Here is a 26697-nt window from a genome sequence, read left to right on the forward strand (position 1 = left end):
GGCCCAAAAGGATTTCTTGATGACTGAATAACAGAAAAGCAGAATTGTGGAGTATCAGTAGTTAGATGAACAAGCAGCCTTGGTCCAGCTGACAGCGTCTGCAGGTAGGCACAAAAAAACCAACTCTGAGCATTGCCTAAGCTCTATACAGTTACGTTGGTCACTGTTTCAACCTTGTAAACCCTAAACCTGCAAATATAACAAATGATCTTTCCACCATCTGTCTTAATTTCTGGACTGTTGACTGTTTGAGGAAGCTTATCGCTTCCCTGTTAATTTGTCTTTTAAGAACAGTGGCCTGCAGGACCAGTTCAAAACTGGAGATATGCTAGTGCACTGCAGTCATGCAAAGGCGCGCAAATCCTCTATCAACCACAGGAATCATTCCACTCCAGAATGAGCAGGAGGCTTTGCCTGAATGACTAACGATCTTCTTGATGAAGTAGGAAATTCAGACACTTCTGCTCCCACAATTAAAATAAATGCTTCAACGGCCAGATACATGAGGTAAAAAAGATAGCTTTGCTTCTCTTGCTGCCTGGCTGAGCTCCACCATAAACAGAACAAAGAGATCAGGGGTTGGAAACCTGCTAAACCTCCAACAGAGATAGTAGCTTCATTAAACAGTTTTCTAGAAACAGAGTAATAACACACTTGCATAATATAAAGCAGCTATTAATACCATTTAAAATCACGGAAACTATACATTCATACAGGAAAACACGTCTGCCCTGTCCCTATTCTGAGGAGCAAAAACCTCCGGTGCTTTTGGGCAGCATAGATGCACAAATATCTCATCTTCATGGACCTGGAAGGACACAAAGTTCCCTGGTGGTTTTACTTTACTGAGATGACCAGTGATCCTCTATGTTTCAATGTGTTTATATTCAAAAGCCTCAACATCATCTATCGAGATCAACTACTACACATCTCTTCTTATAAAAGCAGGGACCCATTTCAGTAGCACTAAAAATGCTTTCAAACAGGTAAATAATCTGATATAGAACTCAGTGTCAGCCTAGCTTCCACTTAGCACTACGTTTTTAAAATACATTTCCTCTTCCATAATTTCTTTTTATTTCCACATTCTTCCCTTCTCCCTGAGAGAAAACCACCACTTTCTGGAATCACTGTATTAGGACAAATCCTGCATTTATGAAATGTCTTTTAATTCTTTAAGACAGGTTTGTAATCAACAGTGGATCTTAGACAGGTAATTAAGAATCCACTGCCACAAGGGATTACTATTTTGATACAGTTGTTTGTTTTACAGACCTGCCGTCTGGTTAGGGTGAGGGAAGGTAGCGCTTTATACTTGGGGTTTCTCACTCTCCTGACATCTTGGATTAGAAAAGGGACGTTATTTACAAGTGACAAGGGATTTTTAACGTGTTAACCACATGTGCATTTACATTATGGGCACACCCAGTCTACAATTAACACTCTAAAAAAAATCAACCCTTGCAGTATCTGCAGAGCGCAGGGTTGCATCCCACCTGGGTGAAAGGCACCCAAACCTCTTCAGTTCCCCTTCAATCACAGGCCTAAAGTGTGAACTGGAGGGTCCCTTTCAGAGAAGGGATAGTGGGCACAAAGTGGATCTACACATGAACTGCAAATCTCAAATAACACTTCTAATTAGCAACACTTCCATCTGAATTAAGTATTCACAGTGTGATCAACTCCAATCATGAACCCTGCATATTTACATTAAGATTGAAAGAAGTCCTTCCTGCAAATAGGAATTGCAGGAATGCTCTAATAAGCATTGAACGAGCTGCAAACAGCCCAGGAAGCACTGCTGTGCCATGAAACTGCAACTGCAAGGAGAGCTCAAGCAGCACCTATCTGATGGCATCAAGGAGGAGGTGTTTCTCAGTGCAGTCACTTAATGAACCCGGCTTTCTCCAGTGACTACCACAGCTTCATCACTGTGAAAGTGACACGGAATCGGTTTACACTTCTTGTAATTCACTCTAATATTCTCTATGTGAGTGGTGATTTCTCTGGTTCCACCAGTTACGGTGAACAGGCATGGTCTGAACAGCCTAGTCCTATCCATACAGGAAGGATCTTTCCGACACCAGCAACATTAGGTCTGCTTTGGCTCGAGAAGTCCAGGCACACACAGAACCGGCTGACACGAGCAGAACTACTAACAAGTGCATACAAGTGTGCCCAGCAACCCTACAGTGCTGCATTTTCTCATCCAAGCATCAGAAGGAATCAGAATCTGAGTCTGTATCATGGGCAGAAGCCTTATGACAAGGGAAAAAAGGCTTCCTGAACTGGACACAGCCTCTGAAGGGGGTCATGCTCCCTGGAGAGAGATCGACTTGAGTGGCAAGAAATGACATTAGCCTGTCAGCAGCACCAATCTGAGAGCTTGCAATGCAGCTCCAAACGAGAAGGGAAGGCGACACTCCAGCTCCCACTTACAAAGCTGAATGATGGTCTTAACGTGATGCATGGTCCTAACAGGAAGTACGCTGAGAGCCCAAGACTTATTTCAAAGCTTTGGCACTGACATGACTACAGGTGGAGTTTTCATGTCAGGAGTGAAACGGAGTATTTTCATCTTCCAACTTCCACTTGTCACTATAGAGTATACCTCTGAAGCTGGTACTGGGGAGTGAGCCTTGCAAGCCCATGGCAACCACAAAAGGCAAGAAGGCTCCTATGGTCACTCCATAGAAGGAACTTGAGAGTCCTAGAGAGCACCCTCAATGCACTCGGCTTTTAATCACCAAAAGAGTTTTCCTCTAAAACCAGCAAACGCCTCAGTATTATGCAGTTGACTCTGCTGGGAATCAAGGCTGGATCAGCATCTTTCTTAAAGACACACTTTTAAAGTTTTATCTCCTTGTCTTTATAAGCTTCTTGATTTGAAGGACCAGCAAATGACAAGAAACATACAACTAAGTATTTCAAAGCAATAAAATGGAACTAAGCTTGATACAGGACTCTGCAGACAGAGTCCAGCTCTCACACACAGGAAATTAAGTGAACAAAATTTTAAGAGCTTTATATAGAATTTACTGGGCGATAAAACAAGACTGGAGAACCATCAACATTAAAAATCCTTATCTGTGGACATCAGACAAATGAGAAATTTTAAGTGAAGGAAAGCCACACTGTCAGAGTGCTGGCTATGTAGTACTTCACCTCAACTGGAAGACAGTAAGAAATGGCAATGGATATTCTCTACCACATATATTCATATATGGAGGATGGGAGAGCGGAACATGAGCCAGAGTGCTGGGGAAGAAGCAGATCCTCTTTTTCAGCTTGTTTTTGCCAGTCTGGCACCATTATTTATCGATGATGCAAAAATTAAAATGTTCCACCATTCAAAGCAATACACGTTCCCAGGATGAACCTCTGCCCCAAGACAGAATAGGGATGCCTACTTTGCTCCCAACACAGTTAACACAGTTTCTCTGGCACTGGATATTATCTGTTAGATTTATTTCCAGGTTATTAAGATCTTTTCCTTTAGAAGACCATGGCTAAACAACACCGACAAAAGCTTTTCCCAGCTGTTTGCTAGGCTGCTGCTCCACTTCAAATCAGGTGGGATTTTCTTGAGGAAGAAGAGTGAGCATGCCTGGGAAAAAGAAACTTTCAGAGTGCAGGGCAGGCACAGGGAAGGTGAGCAAGCAAACAGCAAGCCCACCAGAGACTGGGAGACTGCTGATGAGAGCAGCAAGCAGACACACAGCATGCCTCTGGGGCGACGGTCACAGGCCTTTCCCGCAGTGAAAGAGAAGACTGAGTTTGCTGCAAGAGAGGAAAAAAAAGAAAATCACTGAAAGGTTAAGAAAGCAAGCCTTCCTCACTGTAAGGACACAACAGAGATTTTTTCATAAAGCCTTTTATTTCTGGTCTCTAGAATAAAATAAGAGTTGTCTATTTTAAGTAGCTACAGTTTTACTTGTTCTAATTAAACCCGGCCTCCCAGTTTAAAAGTTTTCTTCCTCTCTCTAGGAGGTGCACAGCAAGACACACCTAAGCATCCCCCAGTCATTGTTTTCCTCTCTTCTGATCAAAATCTGTTGATAAAGAAACCCAAAGGACATAAAAAGAAACAGAGAAACAAGGAAGAACAAAACAGAAAATTTGAGATGTAGTTTAATAAGAGATCAAGAAAAAAAATGCAAGAGAAGATGTGCCACTCCAATTCTAAGTCAAGAGAACCAAGGAGAAATCATTTTTCTTCACTTCCGAAAAGTAACATTCTCTCAACTCCATCTGCTGGTCATAAGGATAACTGTGACACCAAGCTGGTGCCTGGAAGCCAAACTTCACCCATTGCACTCCTAACCCATGTAGAAATACTAGATTTACTGGAATGTCCACAAAGAAACGATCCATCATCACCCTTGGACTATGTAGCACTGTGGACACCGCAAAGCTTCAGCAAGTTTGATGGAAAAGTCTAACATGGTTCCCCCCACTGACAGCACATCCCAGAGTCTGGGTACTCCAAAAACAAGAGGCTCCCAGCTTCTGTACAGGCTGCACACTGCGTCCAGTGCCAAAGTGCAAAGCATGGCTCACTTCCACGGTCCAGAGCTTCTGCATGATCTCACTGCAGCAGAGCACTGCCAATGCTGCATCAAACAATTTAAGTGACACAGAATCTCAGTAGTGTGTCACCAAAACTTCCAACAACGTCAGAAGCAAGATCATTCTTTTGGAAACAAGTCATTCACTCAAGATTTCAAGCTGCCCATTCTGTAAGGAAAATGGATTGTATTCTGTAGCAGCCACACAAAGCAGTAACTAATACTTTGTTCAGATCCACAGTTAAAACAAAACAAAAATCAATCCATCCATCTGGCACTGAAAATTAATACCTTAATGCTGACCTTTTAATCATTTTAGTACCATAAGGTTTGTTACTCCTTTCCTAATTAAAGAGATTAATCCAAATGTGCTTCTCAGGGTCTAGTGTAAGGTCATGCTTGGAACAAGGGCTGGAAGATGCAATGAACTAACGCTTCTGAGAACCACTTCATTTGGGAGGCGAGGGGGAAGAGAGAGTGTGTTGTCCTTAGGAGAGTGGTAGCCTGGATGTGGATTTAAAAAAATCCACTGCTGCAGCAGAGGTTGATCCTGGATCCCAGCGTGAGTGTTACGCCTGGCAGTGGGAAAGCCAGGGACAGCGGTGCCACATTTAGCATTTGAGACAGGGGCACCACACATGATGCTTAGAATAATGTGCGTTAAGAAACACACTTATCTTTTGCCTTATTTTTTGCAGCAAGTACATAAGGTTACAGAGAAAGGCAAAAGGCTGAAAGGATTATTTAAAAAATGCCTTGCTTTTCAGGACCAAGGGGTCTTAAGACAAGAGCTGCACCCTTCTATTTCCTCTTATTCAGATATTCTTAGTGGTAACCAAGGTGTTTAAAGTCATGCTGGAATCTGGTTTGCTGCCTCAGACATGCCACTTATAACTAATGTTTTCATTCACATGGGTTTGTGTCTCACATGGAATAATACTTTCAGGGCCCTTTAAGATAAGGATAGTACAGAGGGCTGGTTTGAGAAGACACGGGGTTCCAATCATCTCACAAAAAACCCTGGAGGCCTGTAAGAGACCTTGTCACAATTCTTTTAAAGAGATGCAGTTGGCCTTTTGCTTGCTGTAGTTGATGGAGTCTGAACTGATCCTCCACAGGTTCATTTTTTTGCAGTCGGTGATTGGTAACATAACGCTACACCCTTTTCCACCTCACTCCTGCCTCCTTCAGGAAACAGGACAGACGTCTCCAGCAGACCATGCAGAAGGCCAAATATATTAAATTAAACCAACCAACCCCTTTGGGGTCCTAAAGCATCACGGGACATAGCAAATGGCAAAGGGATTGCAGCAGGAAAGCTTGGCGCAACAGTTCAAACACTGCAACTCTGCTCTGGGGAGCTGCCTCTGTCACAAGCGACTTTTCACAAGTGCTGTTTGGGTCATATTTTAGTTGCCCAATGTGAGAGACAGACATCACTTCCATGAGTTATGGGAGCACAGATCTGACAGACATAAATGTTACTTCACCCTTAGATAATGTCTTAACATACAAAATGAGGAAGGCTTTAGCAAGCCAGAGCCTACAAACCTCAAGTTCAGAGTCAGCAGATTCTTCCAGTCTTACTCTCTCTGTGCTTCTCAGCCTCAGGTTTAGAACTGGGGCAACACATCTCTATCTCAGAGAGACACTGTGAAAATTAACTAATCCAAAATATATGCCTGCTCCTGTGATGACTGCCACAGAAAAGACCATTTGGAAAAGACTAGTTAAGTGAAATACATTACTGCATACAGTCAACAAGACCCACAGCTCCACACTGAGCAGCAAACCCACAACAAAACATTGGCTATATGCTCTTTCCGAGGGCACCGTTCATATTGCACGCTGCCTAAAGCAAAGTCCCCGTGGAAGGAATAGCATATGGCCATGTACGTACTATCACCAAATAATTACACTGCCTTACCCACTGCTGCCAAGTAAAGGTTAAAATTTAACAAGTCTGACATTTCCTTTTAAATTCTTGGCTTTGCAATAAAAATGTTTAGATGGAAACTTCACTTTTTAAAGATGAAAGTTCCACCCCCATCAGGACCACAATCAGACTCTAACCACCACATGACCTGTAAGCAGGAATGAGACCTTTTGGCTGAACAGCACAGACATCTATCGGCTGAAATGGCTATTACTCTCTACATTGGCTTGAGGGAACAAAAGATATATTGGACATATGAAGCTTTTGACACCTGAGAAACAAAGAAAGACGGTTTTGATTGTCCTCTCAGAAGATAACTGTTTTTTTTTTAAAGAAACTGCAATTGATAGTACTGGGAAAGTAAGTTTTCCTTACTTTCCTGTCTCTTGAACAAGATGTGAGAAAGGAAACAAAGTTTTTTCTTTTACTTCCTCCCCCAACACTAGACAAGCCTTGATGTCAAATGCCTTTTTTACACCACCTGAATACCTGCCATTACATCCTAGTAAGCGAGCACATTAAGATTTAGGCTTCCCAAAACGCGACATTTAAATGAGCACAAAATTAGGCTTCGGAATCATCCAGTCCCTGAGATGAACACAGCACTTTGGGCAGATCTGAAGGTTCTCTGCAGAATCAAGGCAATAATTCATCTTCCTCACACCTGATCCAAACTCGAAGTATTTTAAAAAAACAAAATTAGAATAGTCACACAGCAAACGGTCTTTTACAAATATTCTGCATTAGTGCAAGTGGTATTCTGAACACGGTCTTAATCCTAGTCACCAGCTCCCTTCCATATAGTCATAAGCAGTAAATTACAGATGTTATTAAACAAAGATTTCGCGGTGTAACTAAAGGAAAATTAGGAAGTGATCCTCTAAAATCAGGAGAAAGAGGAAGTTTATTACATCCTGTTCCCTCTCCTATACAGCCTTATTAGTGACAGGGAGGTAGCAAACTCACTGATGGAAGGACAAGCATCGCTTGTGCCAAAAAATAGCTGGTTTTCTAGTTAATTTTAAAAACAAGCAATTTGCATCTTATGGAAGGTTTTACAAGTTTCTATAGTAACTGCTATCATGTATAAGAATATAAAGTGCAACAAGCTGGAGTTTCCATAGAAACGACACAAGCAGTTTGATTAATACGCAGACGTACTGAGACAAACGGGAATATTTAATTTCACTTTATAAAGAAAACTCTAGTAAACAGAATACTACAAACTTCGGCAAGGTATCCTAATAAGAACTATTCTCATAAGCTTGTGAGCTGCAAGCCATGCACAGTAAAAACTGAGAAGCATGTGGTGTGTTTACCACATTAGATTCAAAGAATATGAAAGGTACTATTTAGTTTCAGGAAGCTGATAATGTATCCAACACATCCTAATTGATTTAGGAATTTAAACCTACAAACAGTGCTTACAGAGAAGACAATTTCAGCTGGTTTGGAACTAAATGTACCAGGCAAAACGAAAGGATGTAGTGTAATTCTTGTAACAAAACTCTGTGACTGCTTAGCAAGTTAAATTACTGCATAAAAACGTACACAAACTTTCTACATGCGCTGCAAGAGTGGCAGTGAGGAACCATGGGGCAGCCCTGACATTTAAGTGACCACGGAGAAGGAGTCCAGTAATGTTGCAGCAGCCGTATCACACAAGAATGTCAAAGGCACCGTCGTGACATAACGCATAAGGGGAAACAGGCAGGTACAACTCACCATATTTGGCACACTGGTGACGGGAGTACTCTTGATGTCGGCAGGAAAGGGAGACAAACTATTCGCCATGCCTGGCTTGTTTGGTAACTGGGGATTCACTCCTGTAGCTCCCATCTGCTGCCCTCCAGTTTGACTGAAAGGCTGCCCAAAGGGACTAGTGTTACCTGCCATTCCCATCTGGAAAAGAATGAATGAAATTATTATTATTTCCTTGATTCTGAAGGGACATTAAAAAAAAAATAAAACATATGTCAGATATCCATCTTTGTATTCACACAGACCAAATTCCGGTTTAAGTTGCTCAATATCAAATTCTCAACTTTAATAAAATTTAAATTAAGTTTTTAAAAAAATATTTTACAAATTTACAAAGCTGTGTGTATCTGAAGTCATGTAATTCAACTTACAAAATCATTGTGCAAATGTGAAGGAGAAAACAAGATTATCCTTCCCAATCTACATTGACAGAAATTACTTTTTCCAACACTGCAAAAACTTTTGAAAACGAAATAAACCTCAAATCCTGTAACATTTTGTGAATTCTGTGCACAAAACACGACTTTGTACATATACTAGATGGGAAGGGAGAGGAATATATAGAGGCATCTAGCACATGCTTATCTACTTATGTTCTGGTACTTGACAAAAAAACCTCTGAGCAAAAGGACATCTATCTGAAGCTGACATCCTTGACAAATAACACCTCCAAACCTCCTTCAGAGCAGCAAGCAGAAATACAACCCCCCTGAATGAATAAAGAGAACGCTGTCCATCCAAAGAGCTGTTTCGCCTGAAGAACAGACTCCTAAGAGAAGTGGTGAAATCTCTATTACTTGAGTCAGTTAATACTACAGAAGGTCCTGAAAAGACATTTACCTCTTTTAAAGATGATGACTAAGACTGGGACCCTCCTTCCCCCTCCAAATAAAGAGGAACTAGAAGTGGACAGATCGTGTTTGTGCTCCCCCTTGCCCTGCACTGGGAAGATTTCCAGACGACTTTATCACCTGTCAGAACGTCTTAAATAAAATTCAACCACTGAGTGAGTCTTTATCTGAAATAATAAACCCTGTTTTCCCCTTCCTTTGACTCCTCCAGCCCTTCCTTACATGACACACTAGTTTTCCGTGGTCCTGGTCTTTTCACTTCCCTTGCCAGCAGGGATTCAGGAGGACTGTTCCCGTCTCTGTAAGAGGGATCGTGCACATCAGCTTGTTAGTGCAGCAGCCTCATAATAAGGAATTGCTCAGTGGTTGCTTTTTCATGCTTATAGGAATCAGACTGAACGACCAGTTGATGAACCACTGGTTAAGGGCAGTAAATTTTGTCGGGACAGAGTCCAATAAACACAATTTGACTGTGCCTTGTCCTCTTTGTCAGTGCACTTTGTACGCTTGGGTTTCCGACAGCTAGCCCAACCACGCTCAAAGTGGCTTTACATTAGGAAATACTCCCTTAACCTGTATCCTGCAGAGCGACTGTTGCCAGATTCAGGCCTTTTTCCACTGCACAAAATGTTGTATCTTTATAGAACAATCTGACCCACGATATACACGTTAAAAAAAAAAAAGCTGGTACTTGGCAATGTAAGGGGTTATCATGTATATGCTGAGTTCCAGACTGAAGTTGAATAATTCAAATAGCACGTAAGACCAAAAAACCCCAATTGCTTAACAGCATCAAAAGCTCAGTAATAAAGACCGCTTTTAAAGAAAAGTGGTATTAGCTACTGTCACATTGCACAAATACCAAGAATTTTATTTTCTGTGTTTTTGTGTTTGTTTTGTAGGACTGTAGGTTCAAAGAAATAAGGTTTTTTAACTTACCCATTCATCTTAACCCACTATTTTGGACAAGGTATGAGAAAACAATCACGTGGTACCTACAGATATTCATTAATACTGTGATGGTCTATCAGATTAACAGTGAAGAAAATTTCCATAAACTAAAAGGGAGATTCTGAGAAAGTAGCTTACGACTGACTATTTAAACCTTTCAGAGGCCAGAAACGGGAACGTTAGCTCTTTGGCTGTTACTCGGTTTCCCCTTGTGTCTAAATCCCCAACTACAAATCCGTTTGTCTGCAGAAGGTCTTGGCCCTTCCAGTCTTCCTTGAACTCGCTTGCAGGTTTGGTGAAGCTTTTTAAATTGAATAACGTATTGACTATTCTGGCAACCACCGTTATACCACAACTCCTACGAGCCCCTACACCCCTGCAAAGCACAGTGGTGAGCCCGAATGGGGGGGGGAGAACTGCTGCATACACATGAACCCACTTTCACAACATCCCTGGCCCTGTGTGGGCCACAGCAGGAGACAGTGCAAGTGAAGTCGTCCCCAGCCCGTGCAGCTTCAGGCTGGAGCCCCTCAGCCACCGGGGAGGAGATGGCAAAGGCTCGGTGCAGACAGTGAAGTTGCCTAAGATGTATGTGCTGAGCTTGTGCAGCGTAATGTTATCAGCCCCTGGCAGAATTTTAAACACAGCTGAATTTTCAAAAGCAGAAAAGATTTTTTTTTTTTTTAGGCAGTGAGAATGCTAAGCAAATTTTACAAGATATGTAAGTTCTTGCTCCAAGAGAGGTGTTGTTCATCTCATTTCATTATCAGGAAAGAGTAACTTCTTTTTATGAAAGGAGAAATTCTTTAAAAATAGATTTTTAGGAGAAATACTACAAATATTTTGGTCTCAAAATACAAAGAACAGAAATTTTTGTTTTAAGTTTGTTAAAATTCTTTATCGCTAGAACATCCGAGAAGCACCAAGAAACTGCAATCCTAACAGGTACCACATGGTTGGTTTATCATATCTTAATATTTCCTTTTCAATAGATCTTGTTATTAAACATATCACAACTCAGTGCAACAACAAAGCAACCTTTCAAATCTTCCAAACTGAGTGCTAAATATGATGAGGGTAATTCTTCCTTTTCTAGGGGGTCATAGGTACTTGACTGCAATTTTAGGAAATGCCTTGCTGTTCTTTAAAATCAAGCTGGAAGCAGAGTAGCCTCCTCCTGAAACTTTGTATTTTTCTAAACCTACTCTCTGCCACACGGTATTTCAGCGTATAAAGCTGTGCTTCCCTAAGGGAAAGGAACCTAAGGCTAAAGAGTTACGCCTGTCTACAACTTTAAAAAAACCAACCCCAGCAGATAGTATGATAACATTGTAGAACATTAGACACACCCCTTAACCTACACTTCATTTTTGTAAATTACTGGCACCGAAACAAACTGACTTTTATTGTTTGAAGTCCATCTTAAAAATAATCTGCAAAGGTGGAAAGACCCATCTTTCTTATGTGGCAATGCCTTAAGTAAACACGGAGACAAAAATCAGGAGGGACTATACACAAGACGAGTTTGTAGTTTCAGGGTTTTTTTAAAACTCAGTTTTGCCTCAGAGGAGTTAATCTTATTAACATGACTGATTTCCAGAGACCAGAAGAGCACAACACAATGCAAGAACTGCTCTAATGAACTCTTATCTATTTATAACAGTCTTCAACCAAGTCTGGGATCGACAAGGAGTTTTAGTGGCAAAATAATCTGCTGCCAAACAGCATTCAGACCAACAGCGTTTCAGAGCTGTTACTGGTAACCTAAGGAGCAGCTCGGCATTTATTCCAGCAGCGATCACCTCCAACAAATGCAGTCAGGTAGGGACTCCAGCAAAGCCAACACTGTCAGCTCCTCACTGGTGAGAGGGCCACAAATAGGAAGTGGAAGGAAAGGAAGAATCAGGCAGATCCCCTGCATATCAAATACTGAAAGATATCTGAGTGCATAAGGCATTAACTGGCATTTCCTGGTTAATTATCTGAAAATCGACATCAAGTGACCTTCTGTGGAACTTTATCTAAACCACTGCTAATTGAAATCTCAAAAAAGTAACTGGTAAATATAATCAGATGATTGAGCCTGTATGTAGTAAAGATTTTTACACTGCTTATTCATTCTGCAAACTGAAACCGGCAGCTCCGAAGCAAACAAGTCAGAAGGCTCAAACACTACAGCTCCTTCCTCTGCCCCCAGGTTTTTTCCTATGTGAAATGAGGGGGCAGGTGAGGAAGGCAGATACTCAGAAGACCTTTGCTTTTATGTAATGAAACAGAACTCTGATCCCAAATTAGGTAGTTCAGGGGAAGATTACTACTAATTACAAGTCATCAAAGAAGATAAACTAGCAAGAACATGGAAGTTAGCAACCTGGTAAGAACGGCTGTTTTCATGCGAGACTCTGAGCCATCAAAGAATGTATTTTGCCTAAAGTTTGTTAAATTTACTTCCCTGAAAGGAACGAAAGCAAAAAAGCAATCCAGTGCAAATTGCTTCTTTTTCCACCTGCAACAAATGAGCACGGATGTGCATCATGGGGCTACTCAAGCATCAATACATCAGCATAACAGCCGGTGCAATTCCATTACAACAAAAGCAGAAAGCTTCTCTGAAAACCTGGGTTATGTTGCAGTTCACTCCCATTTTGTTCTAAGCTTAAGAATGTTCCCCTCCCCTGTTGCTTTCTCTTCCTCTTTATCAGTTCATTCAGCTGTCAGTTCATCTCCTTTCTCTACCCAATACAACCACCATTTTCTGCAGGCCCTGTTCTCTGCACTCCATCCCAGGGTGGCTCCTTTCATCCCTCCTCATCCTCATGTTTCTTGGGTGAAAATTTGTGCAACTCTCGCTTCCTGCCCAGATCTTTGTGGTCACAGCTGCAATGACTTCTGACGGAGTAAAGCAGACTTCTTCACAAGCGAGGTGATGGAACGGCTGCGCAGAAAACAACTGCAATGGGGGAGATGCAGGGGGGCTATAAACCAGCCCAGCACAGACCCTCAAGTCAAGGCCAGAAGTGCCTGACAAAGTAACATGATTAATGCAGGACACCAGCTCAAATACATTATTTCTACTCCGAAACAGTTCTTCTCAGACATACGATAATGCTACTCTCCTTTAATGAAAAAGAAGCATTTAATTTAATAATTCTGCTATCCCAGAAAGACAAGCAGATACTGTTCCCTTTTTTATCACTATGGCAACTCTCTAAGATACTGGAATCTATTACCGAGTGCGGATAGGAAATAGGGTTTTCACTCTGCTCTCACAAGCCAAAGAATGTACAAACTTCCAAGCTGAAAACAGAAAAACTTAAATCTTTGTTTAGCTGACTTGGACTACACAAGACATCTCGCACCGCAATGTTTTCAGCAGCAGGTGTGGGAGGCACTTCTCTTTGGTTTGCTTTTTAGTTATTTTCAGAGCAGAACAGCAATTCAATTTCCCCCAGTTCCTGGAGTTTCACAGATATTAGAGATCAAGTCTGTGACCAAATCTATATACCCTACCTGATGGTGCCACTCTGACTTGATATGACAGAAATGAGAAGTTCACCAATCTAATTTAAAAGATACCTTAAGACCAGACTAGTTCTTCATACTATGCTATTTCTTCTATTTTTAAAGCTTACTCTTCCTCCCTTCTTTATCACTGGTGACATACCACAGTACTACTTCATCTAGCCCAGCATCAGGGAGCTACTCCCTCTTTGTACAGAAACCATCTAGGCCATAAATAAATCCTGCCCTTTCCTCCTACTCTTAAGTTTTTATTAACATCCCTTCATCTCTACCACCAGTCAGTTCCCTCATTCAAGCAGCCAGAGTTACTCCATCACCATATATTCCTCTGAGGCTCCCAGGACACGCAACCAATACAACACGTTGCAAAAAACAATTCACTGTTACAGGCACGTAATTTCCTATTCACAATCCCTTTTTTAGCTTCCCCTCCAATACACTGTCATAAACCACAGAACTGTACACAGCTCTGCTCCTTGCTACCCATCTTCCTTTGGGAAACTCTGCTCTCCCTTGTTGCCCTAACCCACCTTTCACTACCGGGTTTCCAAACTTAATAAAAGGTCTGGCAGGACAGACTGAGTTCATTATCAGTCTTCCTGTGAGAGAGAAAACCCCCTCATTTGCAGGCACCCACCTCTGACGACACTCCTGGTTTTGTATCTTTCACCACCGCTGCCGACATAAGTTAATGCTGTAAGTCTGGGTTTTTTTTTAATTAGTTGGTCCACACAGATTAGTCCAGAAAAAAACCCTGATCTCTAAGTTAAATGTTGATTTTCATTAAGTTTTGAAGCACTGACTCTTCTGCACAAAAATGGAAGAAGGTTATTCTGGCCAAGTCTTTAAAAGCAAAACAAAACAATTCCACCAGATGCAGACTAGCGTGGCAGCTGAAAAAAAATACTGAAAGGTTGACATGAGAATCAAAGAACTCAAAGCAGCACAGGTTCAGTGGAAAATAAGCCTGGCTGAAGTAATCTGATTATGATCCAATCCTGTAAACTAAAAATAGTTATAATTAATATTCAATGCAGTACCTACTAGACTTTTAACTGGAAAGTCTAGAAAGTCCTAGAAAGAAAGGGAGCAAGCTAGGCAAGCTTGGCTGGACTTTGAAAGCTGTGAATCTGCAAAGTGCTTGAGCAACAAATCTGAGCTCTCAACATGACAACAAGAGGTATGAAAGGACAACTGGGTAAGTGTAAAGCAACAGCTTCACGCATCAGGCTTGATGTGAATGCTATTGTAATGACAACAATCATGCTGTATTGGTTCTTCGTGAACGATACGTAGAGATGACAGCATTCAGAGAGGCCTCAAGAACTATTCAAAGGACTAAAATGCTTGGCTACAACAGACAGTCCAACTGCAATCTAATAGCCTAATTTATTTAGCTTACTATTTAAGCTTATTAATTTGCTTATCTTCTATCAAGGCGAGGAACTGAGGTGATCCTAAAGCACCGATTGTGGGAATAGAAAGGTGAAAACACAACTATTTGCTACTTAGCAAAGACTTATCAATAGGTAAGAGATGAAGCTCTATAGCTTCAAAGCAAGAATTAGAAAAAAATGTAAGTGACCAAATAGCACTGAAATTCTTAAGACTGTATTAATCTTATCTAAATAGTGTGTGTTTCTACTCATCAACAGGAATTAATTCACAAAAGCCGCAAGGCTTATAATCAGAGGTATCATGTCTGAATTTGTACCACTGTCATTTTTATATGCTTAATTCTTTATAAAATGGAACCTAACAATAGAAAGAGAACCAGAAGTTCCCTTCTGTTTGTCTACAGACAACACAGAAGGGTGAGAAAAAAAAAGTTATCTTGGGAAGAACAAATGATCTAAGACCTTGATCAAGCTGCCGAGCCCATTAACAAAACTCAGAGACAAGTATCAAAGTCCAGGAAAGCAGAGGTGCAGAACAGAAGCCAAAAACTGCATCAAACTACTGTATCCTCCTCTGCGCCACAGAACTGTGTTAGACTGAGCATGGCTATGTGCAACTTCAGATGATGCTCTACTCATCACAGGAGATCAGACACAGGGTGAACCGTGAGACAATTTCATTCACTCAATCCAGCAGCAATTAAGTTGCCTCTTCAGACTGACACTGATTGCAGGATCACAAAACCAGTCATGTTGTTAGCTAGGTACCCTAAGGAAACCGGGCTTAAGCGATGGTGCTGTGACAATCAGTGTCCCATCTCCTCCCCCTCCTTCAAATCAATTTTTCCTCTAATCACTTTGGATGTCACTGGTCAATTTCACCCATTTTTGTTAAAGGTCTCACTGATAATTAAGTTCCTAAAATTGCTGAGTAGAGACAAGGACAGGTGGATTATGACACTCAGATTAACATCTCCCCAAAGAAAAGGCACAAAGACCTCTACCATTACCCACTGCATTTAGCAGCAGACAGCGTACCCAGGGCTCTCAATGAGGCACCATTATTGCCAGTTTTGTCCTGTCAGCACCACAGATTATCTGAGGACAGGGGAGGGACCTGAAAGCATGATAGGAAATGGTTTAGAAACCCTTGGGGAGGGGTGCTGTGAAGAACTACAGCCTCTATAATGGCAGCGTGAGGATACACAGCCAATCTGCTGGTTATGCTACTCTCAGATCTGCTTTGGCAATAGAAGAATAGGAAGGTCAGAGCCTTTTTTCCCACCCAGACGTACGTTCACATACCTCCGAATCTGACAAAATTGTGTCTTCCTCCTATAACTAAGACAGCCTTCTAGTGAGCCACCACCATCCTCGTATTATTCAGGACTTAGTCTATGGTACAAAAGCTAAAATAAATTTAACTGCAAGCCCCAGATTAATAATTTAAATTATTTCAGAGCAAAGAACATGCATGTCACAATTAAGGAAAGATGATAGAGCAGAGGCATCCTACATAGGATCTGTTTTGATAAAAAGCCAGATCTTCACAAACTAACAGCAGTGTTAAAGAGGTGCATACATGAGAGCTTGCCTGTTCAACAGAATACATTGCTCTAGTAAGACACATTCGTCACTCACTACTGCTTTTTTCTAAATCCCTTGTGTTTGCAAGGAAGGACATTCCCCCTACTTCCTCCTGCTGCATCACTGAAACAACCCAGTGTGGAATAACATGCTAAATCCGGAGGAGACAATAACTAGTTCCACCTTTCAAAAGCTACCTGTAAACTACAATTCATTATACCATAACCCATACCCTTAGGTTGACAAAGCAACTGTGCATAAATAATCCAACCCTTCTAGAGCCATTGCTACTTAGCATCTCACATGCTTCATCCAAAATCCCCTATTACATCACTGATAAACTGTTAGGGACACTCTTCCTCTTTCTCTCTCTCTCTTTTTTTTTTTTTTTTTTTAAAGCAAGCTGGCATGAAATGGAAGTTCTGCACCTCCCACTACGACCCACAGATCCAAGAAGCATCCTTTGGGTTCAGCATGAACAGAATGTGTGGGTATACAGAAATGGTATACTGCTCCTGCCTCCAAGCTACCACTGTCATAAATCACGACAGGACAGGGATTATTCAGAACTTGTGTACTTGCTGTCACCAAGCCATGCAATCCCACTTTCCTCTTCTACAGGCCCTACCAAAACCAGTCACTTAATACTCCATTATTGGACTAAGCCTTCAAATCCGTTGTCAAATTACTACATCTACTTCAACATGCAACTTGGTTAAAAAGCTCAGCATTCCGTCCCCCTTCCCTCTTGCCATCCATTGAAATGTTTTTGATACCAAGAAGTGTGTCACCTTGCTTGGCTTAAATAATTTTAACTTTCTTCCTTTTGGTCTTTCTTATCTTTCCCTCAAGACAAGGAGATCAAGCAGTCAGGTGTCTCGGATGTTCAGAAGTTATCAATTAAAGCATACAAAGTACTGTGAATGCACGAGCAGATCTGCTCTAAGTAAAGGAGGAACATCAGAAGTTCAGATCCAGCTGCTTTTAATACTGTTAGTAAGCACCAGTGGAAGAGGACAGAACTGCTTTCAAAAGGCTTGTTTCTGCTTCCCAGAGTGGTAACTCAATGAGAGACAGAGACCCATGCTCAGCCATCTGCACCGCTTCACCACTGGTTCCCACATGAGTTTAACACACACCAGTTCAGTGCTACTATGATCTGGTATCAGCCACCTGGAGTTAATCCCTCCTCAGTCCCTGTGTGCTATCGCCACGACTCCCATCAGCCGCTCTGCCTGCACGCTCAGTACAAAAGAGCAGCTTTCCAGCCAGGCACCGCCAAGGACTTCGCACTTTGGACTCTTATCTCCCTCTGGTATGAAACTCAAATCTCTAACGTGAAGCAAGGTCCACCTAACTGATTAAGGGCCTCAGAGAAGTGTAAAAGAGAGGTCCATCAGGAATTTATGTTCACTTGTGAAGTGGGAAAGACAGGCTTTCTTTACTATGTTGGCATCATCTTGTATCTGTTTACTGACAAAAAAAAAGTAAGTCTCTACTAATTACCATTTCATCCTATAGTAACGTCTTCCAAAAGAAAGTCACCATGGTGCTTGGAATGTATATGCCAGAGGGACAGATGGAGAAGCAAGGAAAAGATTAATCATTTCATGGCAGAAAGCCAGTGGTGTCACCAGAAAAAAAAGTGAATTCAGTTTCAGTGCAAGAATGGTGGCAATCCTATTATCTCCACTGAGGTGAGAGCTCCTCACCTAAACCAATCTGCAGATTTGGCAGTTTGACAAAAATACTAACATAAATACTCGCTTTTTAAGTCAGTGAGTAACAAGAATGCCTTAAAAAAAGGTAACATTTCAAGAATCAGTTTTAAGAATTAAATTGTGATCTGCCTAGCAGCGTTCAGAGGAAGCCTATCTTGTGCTGAACATCTCTACTCTCTCTCTTTAAGCTAACTTCTGTAACAAATGCTACTGCAACAGATGCATGAAGCATTTAGAGTGTCTTGCTCTTCAGTAACTCAAAGAAAAATACTCAAATGCCCAGGAATAATTGTAATTTATTTCATCCTTTAGTACAAGATGAAAGATTTGGTAAAGCTAGAAATGAAAAATTTTTAAATCCCATTAAGAGGAAGCCAGGTGTTTTATTACCTCTTGTAATAAGATTTGAAATTCTCTTCCAAGCATTTCACAGAGGTCAAAGACAAATTTACTTGTTCCAAGGCAACAAGACCACTTAAAAAAAGTACAAATGTTTCCACGTAATTACCGAAATACAAAAGACTAAATTTCGTGGCAAAACACTCTTTACAAATGACTGGATATATAGAAAACAAATTCTTTTAATACATTTAACTAGAAAACAACCTTTTCCAGGAAAATAAAAAAAAAGCTTGCCTAAAGAAAACGTCTCCAAAATTCTGCATAAGCCTGAGTGCTAATACAACAGAACATACTATAGGAAGATTCAAAGTAATTTCTGCACCGATCATCACTTTGGTACTTACAAATCAAAACCAAAGCTCAGAAGGCTTACTTTGTAACGGGTGTCACCTCTGCAAATAAAAACCTCAAAGCTCTAATGGATAATTAGCCACAATTGATCAATGTATTTCCATTGCTTCAAGAGCTTTCACGAGTGCCAAGCAGGAAAAGTGGCTTTCTTCAGATAAACAACAACTATTCTCACTACATAAGAACAGAAAGTTAACCAGAACCGCAAAATTAAAGATGTTTCGAAGGTTTGTTTCACCAAGAAAATCTAGTTTGGACACAAACAGCAATTCAACAACACTTAAAAAGAAGAAACTGAAAGACTGAAATGCAGTTGGGATACAACTTTACAAATCCTTGACTGCATATTCACAGGCCAAAATCTTTCAGTTACTTCCAGAAGCATCATCAGCATGCACTAAAACACATTTATAGCTACATCAAAAAAAAAAAAAAAGAATCGTGTAACACAGGATCTCAACTCAAATATCCCTGTCCTCCCCCAATTCCTATACTTCATCATCATTAGGCTAATGACAGGTTTCTAAATCAACAGCAAATCTCAACACAAAGTACGTGCTTCATCCTTATTTTCTGTATTGTAGATACGAGCCTTTCGAAATGTGGCCAACAGGCCACAGAAGAATTTACAGATGTTTCTGCCGGCACCTCAGCAATTCTGAAGTTCCTATAGCTGGCTGGAGTAAAAGGAGAGCACATCATGCTCCAAAAATTTAGTATTATAAGGAATAAACTGTTTCGGTAAGAAAAACAGTACTGCTATTTAAGAGATGCTTTCCCATTTATCTCCCAGAAGCCACCAAAGACAGATTATCAGGCAATCTGTGGGATACGATATTCTGCAGAGGTGGGGGAAAAGGCACTCGTAGCTCTACAGAGTAACAGCAACAGGAAAGGTGTCCCAAAAATATAATGAAAAAGAGGCATTCTGTTTCCTTTCGTTACAGAATGTACTCTCCTTGACAGACACGAATCCTAAAGGAAAAGTGGACACGCTGAAGGGAGAGACTGTGCTTCTAAAAGAAGTAATTATTCTATTTCAGTCCAGAATGGGGGTGGGGGTGTCAAACAGACAAGAAACAAATTTACACCACAGGTTACATTAAATACATTAAAAAGAGAAAAACCCAATATAGCTTACTCAAAACAACCACTTAGCACGAATTTCACAGCCTGACATTAACAGTAACTAAGGAGAAACTATAAATAATTTACACTGTTGAAATAATTTTTAAATAACTTTAAGGGCCAAATAAGTTTATTTTGAAACACCACACTGACTTCCAGAGGTACCTTGAAATCTCCAGTCTTTCTGCAGAAACATGCTCTCCCTGAAGATTTAACAATTCACATGAAGCTATCGAGACACTTCTCAGCAGGTTTTTAAACAAGGTAAGATCTGATGATTGTCTTTAAACTCATTGTTAAAACTGAACAGGGTGAACAAGCTAGGTCTTTACACACAGCTTCTCGTGGAAAGCAGCCTGCATGCAGTACTATCCAGAAACGTCTTTTAAACCAAGATGTCCAGTATCAGACTAAGGAAGCAAACACGACTCATTCCAAGAGTGAAATCTCATCTTTGACTCGTGCTATTCCAACACTTCTCCATCTCCAGGGTACAAAGATCCTCCCATCGTAAAGGTGGTTATTGAATTTAGTCCATTTGCCAAAAGTTTCAAAGGGCACTTGCTTTTTGTTTGTTTTTTAAAATCCCCTTAAAAAAAAGAATACCATACAGCTAGGAAAGTTTTACGCTGCAGTCCCTCTGACAACACAACACCTTTCTGCCCCAAAACATCAGCATCTCTCAGAGACTGCTAAATAATCTATTTACTACTCTCTTCTAAAAGTCTATTTCATAGTCAGGTCCTTTTGGCAAGGGTGTTCCTGTAGTTCACGTGCTCTATTTCCATTATGATTCATTCTAAAACGAAGGCACCACTGAATCCCTTTTACGGCATAGTAGGCTTCTCATTTGCCAAACCTACCAGATTTGTACATGTGCGTACCAAAGAATACGATTATCACTCTGGGGCTTGAGCGTCCTCACAACACTTAAGTACTAACATTTCCAGATGCTACTTAAGAGATAGTTTTTGTAGCATCAGGCGTTGAAAAAATCACCTGAAGTCCTTATTCATCTAAATCTCAATTCTACAAAGTATTTCTGGCCTTAAAATTAAAGGCATTGCTTGGATTACATACAAGCAGTTAAAACACAAACAATAAGCTTAGTATGCCACTTCCCTCCCCAGTCACAGCAATTTCTGGAGTAAATACCCTTTACTGTAGTAGCAAGGAGGAAGAGAGTGGGGAGGAGAAATAAGCACGTGCCATTGAAAGCCAACAGACAAAGCTGCAGCAGGCAAACTGTCTATTGATGCCACACAAAAATGGACGTAGGCTTCCAAACAAAAACCAACAGGTATTTCCTCTGAACATTCACACGAAGAAAGGAAAATGCTGCTATATTTTGCCCTTCCTTATAACCAGCCCTGCAAAGTGAACTAGCAACTGCTGTCAGTAAGAATTCAGGATTTTTTTTTGAGATGTGGGGGAAACTGTGTATTGAAACATCTTTTCTAGTTTGAAAGTTAATCTTTAAATAAAGGTGAAAAATAGCCTGCCCACTATAAAGCAGACTTGGGCATGCCCCATGCAGCCTCTTGTATTGAAATTTCAATCCCCCAGCTAAACGAGGGGATTTCAAAATAAAGTGCAACTTCCAAATGTAATGTTATTTTTTGTCTGATGGTAGGTGGTGTCCCGTTTGTACTTCCAAGTGTTTTTCACTTTGGAAGCCACAGCAGGAGAACTGCCTCCTCTCACTGCTCCACTCCTGATCCGTGTCTCAGGTAGGTTGTCACAGAGTATCATGCTATACACAGTTTTCCAAGTTTCCTGCATTGCCTTTTTTCTAAGGAAAGAGACCATCAGCATTTAGTTTTCAGACCATAATACTGCCCGCTTTGACACATTTCTGTATTTACTTCCAATTACAGGATTCCCAATACAATTACAGCTCATTGTCAAGTACAAATATTTTTATCTTTTAAGTAAGAAGTAGTTTTGAGACCTGCTAAAAGGTCTCATAATCAGAAATGCTCCTGTGAAACAGTATTTATATACATGATTAGAGTCTATTGAGAAAATTGCTACCACAGAGACATTTCCTTCTGACTGAAGTAACCAGGCATTTCGTAACTTCTACACACCAACATGTAAGTTGGCAGGTTTTCCTCCCTCTCAACATCTGACTCAATTTTTACCTGTGTATTAAAAAAAAAAACCAAACTACAAACAGCAGCAGGGAAAAATGTGAAAACAGTATAAAAACTAGAGAGAAATAATTTCAATGACACCTGTTAGTAAGGACTTGGAAGTTTTTGTCATTTTAATAAACCTTCTAAAACAACACTGGAAATCTTGCTTTTAATCTGTGACTTACAGAACCGGTGAACCCTTTAGTTTCACTTTCAAAACCTTCTTTCAGATACACTATTTTAAAAAATAAACCCCATTCCACCAACAAAAACTGGAGAATTACAAGACAGTAACCAATACAGTTTAGAGTTAGTGACAATATCCTTAAAGTTTGTGCTGTGTTACCACAAAAGAAGAAAATTGCACAATTCTACCTGAAAAGATACCATAAACATTGCATTTTTGTCAGCTGAATGATAAGCCAATGTAAGTTAACGGAGACAGGCTTTTTAACTGCCTGAGCTGGAAGCAGACAGAGGGGAAACCAAGTCATGGTCTGCCCCCCAGGAAGGCTGACTGTTCTGCTTCTTGCAGCACCAGAGCCAAACCGAACCCAGATACCTGCTTAAGCAGAAGACGAGCCAAGTGACTATCGCTTCGAAGATCTTCAGTGACATTGCACAACAGCAAATGAAATTTCACTTACGTACTAGATATCGGAAACAACTCAACTTCAGGTGCCAGGAGTAATAGTTGTGGTAAGTGAGCTTTTTCAGTTACCAAATCTGTTCAATATATCAGAGGCAACTCATCTGGGGAGTACCACTTGCACGGTCATGTTTCAAAACAAAACTGTGTTACATATACTGTAATTTTACTACAAGTCAGTGAATTTTGCTGTTATGTGTTTCTATATATTTATATCCTTCTTCTGTTCGTATTATAATAAATGCACATGTCTCTCCTCAGTAAAAATGGTGTTTCGGTGATAGTAACTCAAGAGAGAACCAAGCAACTATGGTCAAGACTGTAACATCATTAAGAGTCCCGTGGAACTGGGAAGCAGCATTATTTGGAATACAACTTGGACTGGCTACTTGTGCTTGCCAGAGGCATGGTCTGCTAGGAGACAGCCTGGCAGCCTAGTACGGACAACTTAGAGGATGAGAAGCAAATTAACTGCAAGTCATGTTGAAACAATTCAGGCAGATTCAGACAGATTGAGAGTCACCAGAGAAACAAACAGCACCAGCAGTTCGCTAAAACACACAGAACTGCAAAGGAATGAGAACATCTTCAGCTGATTTAATTCACAATCAGCAAGCGTATCTAAATCTGGTACTTAGCAGTATCAGCTGCATAATCTGTTTAAATAGTTTGCTTCATTTTTTCCTCATCACAAGTTTTCCTTACTACAGATTCCTCAAAACACCAAGTAACACAACTACATACACAATTTAAGTCTTGTATCGGAATTCTTCCTCTTTAACGTAGTTCATTATCTTACTAAATTTACTCAAGATTAATATCCAACACCAAAACATCACTCAGTGAACAACGGGGAGCAAAACTGTGAATGTGCTTGTCAAAGGCACATGTATTACATATACACACAGCCTAGAAACAACAAATAACAGAATCCAGTTCTTTTATAGCTCAACAATTAAAAAAAAAAAAAAAAAGAAGACACAACTGGTTATTCTCTTGGTAGATGTAAAAAACAGTTTTACTGTTTTTTAAAGTTCACTTCTGGTAAGAGTTCCTCCTCCTCTTTAATCTGAGACTTCTACTGCAACATGCACTGCCATGTGGCTATTTTGACTAAAACAAAGCTGAAAACAGGCACTATTCAAAAAAATTAGGCCAATACAGTTAAGAGAAAAAACTGTACACATACACAACAATCCAGCACAACAGATCCAGTTTTCACAGTTAGTGGCTATTTTGAACCTGTTAAGATTGATGTCAATCCCACTACTGGCGTGCGGCTTACACATACACAGGTAAGGAAAAGTCATCAATTGAACACAGCACTTGGAAATCTGTATCTAAACTCGTCGCTACCAGATCATCTCCTGAAATACCACACTGGAAGATGTGCCAGGCACATCAGCTTTTCCATCAGCTTCTCCCTGCCAGATGGATTCTTGCTTATATCAGTACAAGTATCTTCCTTTAGAGCTTTCAAAATATGTAGAATGAGGTTACTTAAAATCTACAACTTTGAAAAAGCTTTTCACAAAAACCCCAATAATCCTCATAACCAGGTATGAAAATAAACAACCATTTTCTCCTCATCTCTTTATAGATTCTGACCAAACAACTACATCCTTTTCGAGGGAATACAGAGCCCAATAACAAATTCGATTAAACTCCAACCTTTCAGAAAGAAAACTAACTTGGAGGTAGATTTACTAGCTCTATAGAGAAAACCACTTTGAAAGGAACTCCCAGCAAGCTGTAGTTCCACTGCAGCTTAAAAGCAATGGCTTCTGCAGATCAGCCACCACACACAATCCAGGATTCTTTCCTTAGTTTCTGCTGCTGGGTACCAACATATCCTTATTGGAGTGATACAGCTCTGAAGCTACTGAAAAGTGATTCCTTTTACACAACTGCATGAGGAGGCATTGTACCTTGGAAATGGATGAAAAAGAAAACACTCAAGAGTCCTACTCATCTCAATGGGACTTTACGGCTTCTTAAGGGAAGGAGTCAAAGCACCAATTAAGTGAATCACTGTCCGAAACACTTACCAGAGTGCAAAAAGGAAGTATGAGAACATACAAAATAAATGGGGACTTCCCAGAATTTTCTTCTGATTTTCCACAAGCTTTGATATCAGTATTAGGACGAGGGGAATGCATCTCAGCAAGAGACTATACAACATCTAATCTACAGAAACACCACTTCAAGCTCTTGCCAGCCACAATGAACTATACGAAGGCTTCATCTTCCCCATTTGAAGATGAACTCTTACAGCAACAGGACAGTATTAGGCACAGAGCATGCTTGCAACGAAGGGCTCATTTCTACGGAAGCAATAGACCATCTGCTTAGCTTTGCTACTGCTTAACATGTTCGACAACTAGCAATCTTAAAGAAACAACTCTAATTTAAAAAGATTTTCTAGATGGTTTGAACACATTTTCTGACTTAATGGACTTTACAAAAAAACATGGTACAACACAAAAGGACCATTCTGCTACTACTGGAAATTACTGTGACAAGATGATCTGTTCCTCTACCCCCGCCAAGTGAGAGCTGTTCAAAAGAAGAATCCTTCTGCTCTTTTAAGCAGATTTCTTAAAGAACTTCAGCCCAGTCAAATGAAAACTATCCCGGTAGCGTTGTCTGAGAAAATAGGGTCACAACGCCACAGTTACAAGCAAAATTGTTACAGGAAAGGAGTCTGGTAGTGAACAGAGAAGAGATGTGTACAGTAGCCTGGAAGAGAGGTTTCCTGAGAGCTTTCCATATGATCTCAGCCAAGTCAAAATCACGAAGCAGGCACTCTAAATAAACCTGAATATGCAAACTGCACCATCACGGCCAACAAAGAACTCAAATCCTTGCTACAGGAAGTTGTTGTATCTCTAATTCACAAAACTTTCTCAGGGACTACTCTACTCTCTATTCTAGGCTATCAAGAACATGCTGTATGCTCCCAAGAGAACACGACTACGACTAACAGCTACTGTTTAACTTGTATTGACAGGTTGCTTCTTCCGCAGGATCATATGAAATCTAAGAAATCCTTTACTCATGTCTCTACAGACCAAGGAAGTATTTTGCTTTAATCTCTCCCTGCCTGTGGAAAAACATTTGTCTTGATGTCAGCACTTACAGCCCTCTGACATGGACAATCAGTTGGTCTTCATCCCCTTTTACATGGGTTAGGGGTAAGGTTTATCTGCCACCTTTGGTCTATGCAAGCACGTGCATCATCAGCTTGAGTTACCAAGCTCATTTCTGGCGTACTTTTCATTCTTTCCAGAGCTGCCTTAAAATGGCAAGTCCAGCTCAAAATTAACAATATTGGCTTATGATGGTCCAGATGAAATAAATCCCAGTTATTTCTGAGGGCAGGTGAAGAAATCAGATCTGGATTTCTTTTTTCTTCTTTTTGCCTTACTAAAGAGAATGCTTAAAAAAACCCAAACATACCACAAGAATGAAAAACAGAAAAAGCAATGTTTAATCATTTAGTAAAAAAGGTTTAGAACAAAACCATCAAGGAATCAAGGTCTTGCCCAGCAAAACTGGTCCTGAACCATAAAGGGTCATGAGTGCTACATGGTGCCTATAAACACACTGAATTAGAGAAAAATGGGTGTCTGAGCCGTACTTGAGTGACGTTAATCAGTGATGCACCATCACTTATTTTAAACATATGAGAAAAATCTTGTTTTAAAAAGTTATTTTACTTCCACCCCCCGCCCT

At 40.5% G+C, this 26697-nt stretch overlaps 1 protein-coding gene across 4 annotated transcripts in view; it reads right to left on the reverse strand.

The window, feature by feature from the left end:
• CREBBP (CREB binding lysine acetyltransferase) overlaps window positions 1–26697 on the reverse strand; it is a 97583-nt gene that overhangs the window by 53611 nt on the left and 17275 nt on the right. For all 4 annotated transcript variants that reach the window (XM_086473127.1, XM_086473128.1, XM_086473126.1 and 1 more), the window contains one exon: window positions 8230–8406. In XM_086473127.1, the coding sequence (XP_086329253.1) occupies window positions 8230–8406 (177 nt within the window). The remainder of the gene's footprint in view (window positions 1–8229; window positions 8407–26697) is intronic.

The sequence above is a fragment of the Leptosomus discolor genome, chromosome 14 (genome assembly GCF_034619465.1).
Source record: "Leptosomus discolor isolate bLepDis1 chromosome 14, bLepDis1.hap2, whole genome shotgun sequence".
In the NCBI taxonomy this organism is placed as follows: domain Eukaryota; kingdom Metazoa; phylum Chordata; class Aves; order Leptosomiformes; family Leptosomidae; genus Leptosomus; species Leptosomus discolor.